The sequence below is a fragment of the Vigna radiata genome, unplaced genomic scaffold, assembly GCF_000741045.1.
Source record: "Vigna radiata var. radiata cultivar VC1973A unplaced genomic scaffold, Vradiata_ver6 scaffold_43, whole genome shotgun sequence".
In the NCBI taxonomy this organism is placed as follows: Eukaryota; Viridiplantae; Streptophyta; class Magnoliopsida; order Fabales; family Fabaceae; genus Vigna; species Vigna radiata.
The window spans coordinates 1937712-1947871 of NW_014542924.1; the positions used below are offsets into that span (position 1 = coordinate 1937712).

A 10160-nucleotide genomic window follows, 5' to 3' on the forward strand; every position below is an offset into this window, starting at 1 on the left:
CTAATATTCAAGGGTAGTATGTAAGAGAGAGTGGAATAGATGAAATTGTAAACCCCCAACAACATTCATTCATCCATTGTTTTCGTTTGTCAATTGAATCAACTTTATTTTTGCATGTTAATATTTTTGTTCTCAAATCTAATTTATTAATTTTTATTTTTCAAGTCTTATTATTTTAATTCACGCGAACGAGAAAGCCACATGAGTCTCTGGGAAAACGATACTTGGTCTTACCATTTATATTACTTGTACGATTTGGTACACTTGCCAATTTGTCAACAACTAGTGAGCCAAACCGTTTACCCACCAACCCGTGGTGGGTCGAAACGAGTTCGAATTTTTCTAGCTTGCTAATAAATAAGTCGGTTGGGTTGGCTCACTAAGTGTCCAACCCGTGGTGGGTCGGACTGGGTCGGACCGGGTTACCCGTTTTGACAGATGAGAAGAGTATTAAAGATATAATGTCTTAATTGTTATATAACTTAATAAATTATTTTGAATGATATAATTTATAATTTAATAATATATTTTGGATTGGATAGTTTTAAAATATATTATAAATTATATAATTTAAAATATTTTAAAATTACAAAATATATTTTAAATTACATAATGCATAGAAGTATTTTAGATTATATATTATGAAATATATTTTTTGAACTATGTAATCCAACCATGCATTCTAAATTATACAATTTAATTATGTTATTGCATGAATTAAAAATATATTTAAAATTTCGTAATTCAGAAATATATGATATAAAATATGAATTATATTTTCAAATTACCCTAATCCAAAAATATATTTTAAATTACACAATTTAAAATATTTTTATTTACAAAATTCAAAAGCATGGAATAATAAAACCTAAACTATATCTTCAAATTGTAAATTATACATTTGGGAGAATGAATACAAATTTCATAAATCTAAAATTCAAAGTGTGGACATTTTCAACGTTTTAAGCCTTCCATGGTGGTACAAGAAGAAATCGAGGTTCAAAATACCAAGGTGTTGCTCCCTCCACCTCCCTATTTTCTTCCTCCAACTCCCCAACTTTCTTCAACTTTTTTTATTACAAAAATAACATTTTTCTTTACTTCGTTTTCCCATTTTAACTTTTAACCCTCAATCCTACTTTACTCTCTGCTCACAGCCTACCTCCCCCAGCCCCACCTCCCCCAAGCTTTTGAATCAACACTGTAGTTCGAGAGACACTCCTCCACGACGCTCAGCAGTCCCATCTGGTTGGCGCCAATGACCTGGAGGCGGCGCAAGTTGGGACAGCCGGTAGCGAGGGTGGCGAGTCTGTTGTCGATGACTTCGACGAGGAGCATGTTTTCCTCCAGAAGCACCAATTGAGGGCGAGGTCTGAATGGAGGTACACGGAGAGAACCACCCGGATCGAGCAACCGGTCGCGGCTGCACTGGGAGATCTGCACCCTGAAGCTCTCAACAATCTGCCATTGGTGTTGGAGCATGGCGAAATTGGAGAGGAACTTCTTCTTCTGGTCATCAGAATCGACGAACAAGTGATGTGCACGTTTTTGGCACGCACATAGCGCGACGTGGCCTCCAGAAACATCCCTTCATCGAGGCAGCCCCAGATGTTCTCGGGCGTGTCAGCGAGGTACTTAACACGGCACGCGGAGCCATAGGTCCAAGCTCGGGACTGGGAATGGAGATTGGTTTGGGACTGGGATCGGGAGAGGGAGAGAGAGCGGATGCGACTGTGCACGACGATGATGTTGTTGGAGATGCCGTTGCAGGAGGCCTTCATGCGGACAATGGAGTCGGCGGAGTCGATCAGGTCGCAGTACCTATTGCCTGAGCTCCTCTTTCTTGTCCTTGATCTGCCTCCGCGTCGCCGCCTCAGTCTTCTGGATCTCAACAACAGGCTTGGTGAGGAGCAGGGACTCGGCGTCGCAGCTACCGAGGTTGGAGATGTGGTGGACATATGTTTTTACCTTAAACGGATATTGAGATCCGTTTTTATCTTAAACGGATGTTAACATCCGTCGACGGATCTCATATCCGTAAGGGAGGTTTCTTTATAAAATTTTAACCTTAAAAATAAATTTGGATAAAATAGGAATAGAAAAATATATTAAAGGATAAAAAAGAAAAGGGAGAGTGGAGGGAGCAAACGGGGAGGTGGAGGGAGCAACACCCAAAATACCATGATTGAATTGCATTAAGGCCTGATACATGTCACAGCCCAATGACTAATGTAGAAAAACCCATCCCATTGTGAGTATTATTATAGACGGTTGGAGAAAGCACTAAGTTCTGCAAATGGAAAGAAAGGGAAAGCTCGTAGGCATGATCATGAGTGATGATTTTGCATCACAGCCTGAACCAAACTTAAAAGCAACAAAGAACAACACCCTCTGATTTTCTTGCAGAGTCACAAACACTGTTTGCTTTTGTTTGTCATTTTTGTGTTGTGTATGGATGTCAGGGACAGGATAGAAACCCAGAGAGATAACCATAAAGTTGTTATGCCCCTCTCTCGAAGATGACCCAAGTGGTGGTGTGGGAGGACCAGAGAATCGACTTGGGCTTCATTTTGCGGGCCTTTGGGCTTGACCCATCAACACTGAGGCTAAATGGTCACTTCATCAGCAGAGGGGTGGACCTCATACCTTCCTCCCTCACTTGGAACTCTCTTCTCTCTTTCTTCTCCTCCAAAGACTTGCCCACTGACAGATACCGATGTGATGCTCTTTTCGCCACTGGCAAGCTCTGCAAAGTAGGACTCAAGCGTATGTCTCTTCATTTTCACTTTTTTCTTCTTTTCAATTTTCAGAATTCAAACTATGGTTTGTGTTACTGACGCAAATTACATGTTTTGATTTGAATGCTCATAATTTATTGTATTTCATTAAGGTATTATAATTGGGGGTTTCCTAGTTTCCCATGTCATGTCTTTATGTCTTTATGTGTTCCTGAACATGCTTAGTCAATTATATTTTTTCAATTTTATTCCTTTCTGTTATTTATATTTTGTAAATGGGATGTGTGCTTTGTTTAAGAATGATGTAATTCTCCTTAGCTAAACATGGTTGTGATGATTATTGGAGAATTGGAAGAGAGAAAAGTGAAGAATGAAGTGCCTGTATATTGAAACAGAAAAGCAATGCAGCTGTATATATCAATAGTTTTTGACTTGCTACACACCAAGGTTGTCAAACTCGAGAGTTTACGTAAACTCGTGAGAATCCAATAAACTCAACTCGTAAACTCGTAAGAGTTTACTTTACATGGGAAAAAAATATAAATAGCATCCTAATTCAAATAAGATAACAAAATTATATAAGTTGAAATACATAAGTTCATAGAAATATTGATCATAAAAATATAATGTAAAACATAAATTGAAATATCAAAGTCTTTATGCCTAATACTTTAATCCTCTAATAATGACATCATCATCCTCATCTAACTCTTCCTCTAATGAATGTTGTGCATCCTCATTGTTCCTAAATGTTATGTTATCAAGATCAAGAACATCTAGAACAGGATCTATTATTGCTCCATCTAAGTGAACATTTTCACCATCATTTTCACCTTCAACTTTATCAATCTCAACAACATCATCTGCCTCTTCAGCTATCCATTCATCATCTAATTCAATGTCATCAAATGGAAGAGCTACAGTTTTTCGAATTTGTCTATTTTTCAGCTTGGAGTTATACATCACATAAACTAAATCATTCATCTTTTTTTTATGCAAATGATTCCTTCTCTTTGTATGAACCTAAAATGAAATATAAAATTTTTAGTGAAGATATAAACATAATAAAGGAATTTATAAATTAAAAATAATTTAAATTATCATTTCAAATGAGCTCCAATTACGCTCACATCCAGAAGAACTACAAGTTAAACTTAGAATTCGAATAACAAATCTCTTCAACTCTGGAGTTCCATCACCAAACATGTCCCACCATTCCCCAGGATTTAACTCTTTCCTACACTCCTTTGCATCTTCCATTCCAAAAAATCCTTTGGCATTATGAAATTCAACAATTTGTAAATTAATTTTTCTTCTTTCTGCCATATCTGGTATCAATCTTCTCATGCAAAAATGCAATCCTTCTTTCACCTCTCCACCATCATCAGATCTAAAGTTAGGTTCATAGTGGAAATGGGGGTTCAGAAAATAGGCAGCTGCATGCAAAGGCCTATGAAGTTGATTATCCCATCGAGCATCAATTATTCTCCAAACCTCTTCATAACTACATCAATTATGCTATATCAGAAATAATTTCTCACANAAGTAATTAAACATTGAATAAGTAAAAGTTTGAAAATTTACCTCTTTTTGATATTGTTAAAGTTAGACCTAATCTTCTCTTTTTCACAATCCATCTCTTCATAAATGAAACCCATCACAGGTTTTACATCTGGGTCTACTAATCTTAAGACCACCATAAAAGGGGCAGCAGCTTTCAGGCATGTGTAGATATTCTTCCAAAACTAGCTATCTAATATCACATATTGTACTTTTCTACCCTCTTGTGAAGTTCCAAACTTGCTTGTCTTCCACTCTTCAGAGCTAAACATGGTCAACAATTATGCCTTTAATTCATGAAGACAAGCAAGAGTTAAATAAGTTGTGACAAATCTAGTCACATCCAGAATGAACTAGAGGATTCGACCATTTTCCTATAATTCATAGAACTTTTTTATGTCATTAACGTATAAGTGTTAACAGCAGCCATGGAGGGTACACCATCTCTTAACATGCCCAGTATGCAACTTCCATTATATAAGTACGTGCAATACTTTGTGTAGGACAGTCAGTGCTACTATGGTAGGAGACTTATGCAAGATACACTCGTATAAAGAGGCATGATACCACTCCGACGATACCAAGATATCCGTTAAATAGACAGCTTACTGAGGTTTCTTAAATTCCTTTGGGTTTAAGACTCCTCCGGAAGCAATGTCCACTTACTCCCATCATAAAACTAAAGCCCTGACCACAATGACTCCCATCATAAAACTAAAGCCCTGACCACAATGACTACCAATCATCAGAGTTACGAGTGCCCTCTAATGTGAAAAAGGGTATTGCACATTTTATTACTTGAAACCAATGGAAAATCAGAGGAATAAATTTTTTTATAATCAATCAATTAGTTCGTGTACATTGCTTTGGTCAACTAAAAACATGTATGAATGCAAGTACACAGGATAGTGGAAGTAAGGTTTGTATTGTACATAAAATATATGCAGTCAGACTATCGTACACAGAAAACTACCGGGTTGGAAGATATCATTGAGAGTAGTATTGCCATGCAATTGCAATTCCCGCAACCAGTAATACTCTGAGAATCAATTTTGGACTAACAAAGAATGATGATGATGATGATGATGATGATGATGATGATGATGAAGGGGACGTAGTTGATTCCAATGGTTTGCCTCTAAGCTTGGCAGATAATTTAGTTAGTACTCGACGAAGGAAAACAGCTTTGCTTGCATCTACAGGTAGAAAAACAAGAAACATTAGCAACATCGATTAGTTTGGTTATAGAAATAAGACATGTTCTATTAATCTTGGCATTTGTGAGGGGATGGGGGCTTTTGGACATTGGGCATTGGGAGATCCAGACCTCTGAAGTTCTACAGTTTAGGCACTGTGTTCAGAAAAGCACTCCCGTATTCTTTCTAGTGAGATACCAGGTCTCTATCAAAATACACTTTAATAATGAAGAAATATAAATATTAATATTAATGGATCACCATAACCAAAAAAGCTCAAGTAGATTAATCTACCAAAATTACTCATTTCTTTAGTTTGCTATTGAATTTGCATATTTAGTTTGTGATAACAACATACAGTCATAAATAACAGAAGGTATTAGCAAATAATCTAGAAAACTGAGACAGAGAGCAAAGGGAAGCTTAAAGTATGAGGATGCTTTTGATATTGACGACTATCAAGGTAGGACTTCTTTTTTAATTACAAAAGCACCACGCTTGAGGATTACTCATTGTTGCAAAAAATTGATTTACTAATGTCTCAAGATGCAGACACGGCAAGAGCAGAGGTTTACCTTTGTTTTTCAAAAGTCTTTCCTCCTCTCCAACTCGTCTTCTGAGAACATTTACCAAAGATCCAAAATACAACGCAAAAACTGTGCATGTAATTGTGATGACATTATATGGCATACTGAAATCAGGAGTCGTCAAGGGTACAAGTAAAACTTCTGTGTAAGAGAGAACATGACTCTTTTCCTGCAGCATCATAGATTTGGATAGTAAGAGGCATGACAAAGGAATATTATACGTACAGGTGTCATCAGAAGAAAGAGTGTAAATTCAAATAACCTGTAATTTAGACAACAGCGGTGACTTGCTTTGAGATTTATTATAAAATTGCAAACCAGCATTGAAGTCAGGAAAGCTTATTATTGCGGATGGAATGTCGAATCCTTGATTGGCATCTGGAGGGTATTCATCAATGTGCAAGAAGCCCTATGCAGGCCAACAAAAGCAAGTCAAAATCTATTTTAATATGAAGAAACCAATTTCCTATTCATCCATCTTAAAATGATCTTAAGTGAACATAACACAGGTAGTTTCCCATTCCACATTTATGAAAAAACAATACAGGTATCACTTTTATGCCGTGGTGTCATATGCTTCATTGTATGCTATAAAAGGATCAGCCATGCCCATTTAAGCACAGCTGCCAAAAATAGAAAGGGTTAACTGCACTTATATTTTACTGTCCTAGCCAATTTAAGTGAAGCCCATAACCTAAATGGGCAATTCACCTATACTCAAGTAGGGTCAGAGTTAAGCATGGCTTAGTCACTTTCATCACTACTTCTAAAAGGTTGTATTACCAAATTGATATTTCCTCATTCCTCCTCCTGCTTTCATATACTACTAACAGTAGTCTAACTTTCATGCTCCCTCTGTTCCACAATGACTACAGTTTAAGGTTATCCACTCATTCTATAAATGCGTTACTTTCAATAAGAAAGAGAAAATAGATATTGGGAACAAAAAAAGTAATGATCTATAGAAAAGTGAGACATTTAGTCAATTTGAAACTTCTTATTTTATGTGGCTAAAAACGCAGTCATTTTTGGAATGGAGGAAGTATAACATAATGAGTTCCTTATTAACATTTTGAGATGACTTACAGACATTAACTTAAATAGTTTGATGTCAATAAAAAAAGTTAGATAAATATTGAGAGGAAGAACTACAAATGTAAGTAAAGAATTTGAGCAAACCTTGTCAAACTCTATACTCAATAGAGCTGACTTCATTTCACAAGGAAATTGGAGGACTAGCTCCATCATCCCTGGGGATACTTTGTCTTCAGAAGGTGAAACACGCATTCTCTCAACAAAATCTGTGAGTACTCGAGGTCTTTCATCAACTAATAATTGCAAAGTATGATAATATACTTTAACATACCAAGGCACAACTTGGAGAACATTAACTTGCAACTTACACCTCTCTTCAATATTACTGGTTACAAGTCCCTGAGTCATTTCTGTTGATTTCAAGGATATTGCAATAGCACCCCTTTCATTTCCACTTCCCATCAAAAATCTACTAGCGTAAAAAGGTGCATGTAGACTGGACCAAACAATTGGATGCTCCCACGATAGGCCTAAATCAAATTGTTCAGTATCCTTGTAATCTTTGATTGGGTATTCATACAGAATTGAGGAGTCCTTTCCCAATTCTGTATGCACCCTTTTGGGAGTAACAGATAATTTAAAGCCACTGTTCACTCTATAATCTTCAGGACCTGTGTCATTATTAGCAAATTGAGCAGTATTCTTATGGAGATTCTCAAGTTGAGCAACTAGACCTTTATCAGCATGAAGGTAAACAGTACTCAGCTTGGCAAGGACACACCTTCCACTGATTTTTCTTCCAAATATTGAACTCAGGGACCAGCTTGGTTGTATCTTTGCTTTTCTGACATGGTTCATATCAGCATTCTGATCATTAGGCTGGAGTACAACTGTAAGTGTTTGCTCTAGAATAATTCCTGATCTTGACCCATCTGAAGGAGCAGAGGACATTGTTAAGTGCAACCGCTGGGAGTGGTAAAAGCTTCTGTAAATAGATGGTCTATCCATTAAGGAAGAGAGACCAGCTTTATCTCGACAAGGAAGGAGTTTCAACCAGGGTGTAAGATTCTCAGTGCAGACAGCTTCACGTGGCAGTGTACCATATCTTAAACTACCCAGAGCTGATTGAAATGCCCATTCAGGCGCTGAATACGTTGTAGAAGACTCCAGGAAGTTGATTGAAGCACAAAAGAGACCTGATAGTGAATGGGTTAAATTTTTCCAAGAAGCATCAACCTGATGTGGAGGGACATCAAAAACTGCCCACAATTCAACTCCTGGAGGCTTTGCATTATGACTTGATATTGGATCAAATCCACCCCATCTTTCATAGTTCCATCGACCTTGTGTAAAAGATAACTCCATTGACTTAATATGAAACTTCTGAACCTGTCCGTTAAACACTAATCCTCATGCAACTTAGTCTATTCAGAACAAACTCTATATAAGCAACCAGAATGTAACAAACCTATACAATGTTGCTGATACCAGAGTAAAAGCACAAAAAGCAGCAAAAACTAATGGGTAAGCAAGGAAGAACCACCAATAACTACTTGCAGCAGCAGAGCAGACATATATGCTTCCCTAAACATATACAAACAATAGCAAACGCATTTTTCCAAACTCTACACCAACTTTTGCATTCTATCACAAACCCTTTTTACTTAAAAAGCAATATTTCTCAGAAACCAAAACAATAATTTTTCCTTGTTCAGGAAACAATTAAGAAAAGCCGTCATCTCTCCATATTTAGCACAAACGAAAATGTCGACACACAATTAAGCCAATGGTTATGAATCCCCACATCAGACTTCAAATATTTCTCAGAAGATTGTTTTGCATCTATATTATTTTCAAAAACTAAACAGCACCACTTACATCCAAAACCACCGAAACCGAGGCATGTAAACAATTAAAAGTTATTCGTACGTTTTCATTCACAAAAATCACAAAGAAGAAAAAAGAAGAAAGCACGGACCAGCTGAGAAATAGATTTGGGGAAGAGGTGGTGATGACGAGCGAACGAATCGGCATCGAGAGGAGCTTCATTTTGGAAGTGAAAATGCGCTAGAATCTTGCGATCAGGCAAGGGCTTCAGCAGCAACTCCTCCGAGAACTCTTCTTGTTGTGTTGTTGTGGCTAAAACCAGAGAGAGTAGAAGAAGAGGAAGAAGAAGGAAAAGAAAGAGAGGGAAAGTGGCTTTGGGAGGAAGAGCCATCGGTTGCGTCGTTTCGGTTGGTCTTGGAAATGCTCGGCGAGTGAGTTACTATGCGTGTCTGTGTTGTGTGCCGGTTACTACAGAGATTCCGCCATGGAAATTGGAATCGCAGTTTCGCGTGCGACCCCTCGTTTCAGAAATGGGGCCTCTACTTACTGCACCCCTGAATTACTATAATTTTTTAAATGGTTTATTTAAGTGATGAATTTTATATTCCTATAGAAATCTTTTGAAACGAGTTTTTTTAACAAGTTTTCTAGAACAAGCTTTTCCAAAATATATGAGATGTTTTTCATCAACAAGCTTTTCAGAATATATGAGATCTTTTTCAAAACATTAAATAGATGTTCAAATACCTATTGAAATATACGAAAGTAGTAATCATTCGGGTGCAAGAAGCACAAGACCAGACATGGTCTACCAGTTCTGCTTTGAGAGCTTCTTTCTACATCATTACACTCGTCTCCATGTACCTCTTCATTCTCCATTTACCCTTGCATTTATCTCTTGTCAAAGAGTTAAAGTTGGGAGTTAAAATAATTTGTTTTTCACCAACGTTCAACCACTCGTTAAAAGCGGTCCCACTATAAATTCATATACACCCCCACAATGGAAATCACATTTCATTCTTCTTCACTTTGCTCGTGATTGTGGTTTTCGGCTTGTTCGGAGATAGCAGCTTTCTAGAAATGATGCAAGAAGGTGGTCTGGTAGTAGTGGTGCCAGTGGAAGAAGGAGGTCTGGTAGTGGTGGTGTTGTAACAAATGAGAGGAAGATGGAAAACCCTTTAATGAATACGAAAGTCTGTGAACAGATGGAAAAATGG

The 10160-nt window shown here is 37.2% G+C and overlaps 2 protein-coding genes across 2 annotated transcripts; both read right to left on the reverse strand.

Annotated features, from left to right (window-relative positions):
- Positions 1–3313: 3313 nt before the first annotated feature.
- On the reverse strand, positions 3314–5008 carry LOC106752711. The gene is made up of 2 exons (XM_022777232.1): positions 4323–5008; positions 3314–4242 (listed from the first exon to the last, which is right to left on the reverse strand). The coding sequence occupies exons 1-2, from the start codon at positions 4436–4438 to the stop codon at positions 3831–3833; spliced, it is 528 nt and encodes a 175-aa protein (XP_022632953.1). The 5' UTR covers positions 4439–5008; the 3' UTR covers positions 3314–3830.
- A 100-nt stretch (positions 5009–5108) lies between these two features.
- LOC106752780 (GPI transamidase component GPI16) lies at positions 5109–9714 on the reverse strand. Its single transcript, XM_014634546.2, has 5 exons — positions 9095–9714; positions 7261–8505; positions 6344–6490; positions 6070–6250; positions 5109–5494 (listed from the first exon to the last, which is right to left on the reverse strand). Exons 1-5 carry the CDS (start codon positions 9332–9334, stop codon positions 5286–5288), a joined length of 2022 nt encoding a protein of 673 aa, XP_014490032.1. The 5' UTR covers positions 9335–9714; the 3' UTR covers positions 5109–5285.
- Between the last annotated feature and the right edge of the window lie 446 nt (positions 9715–10160).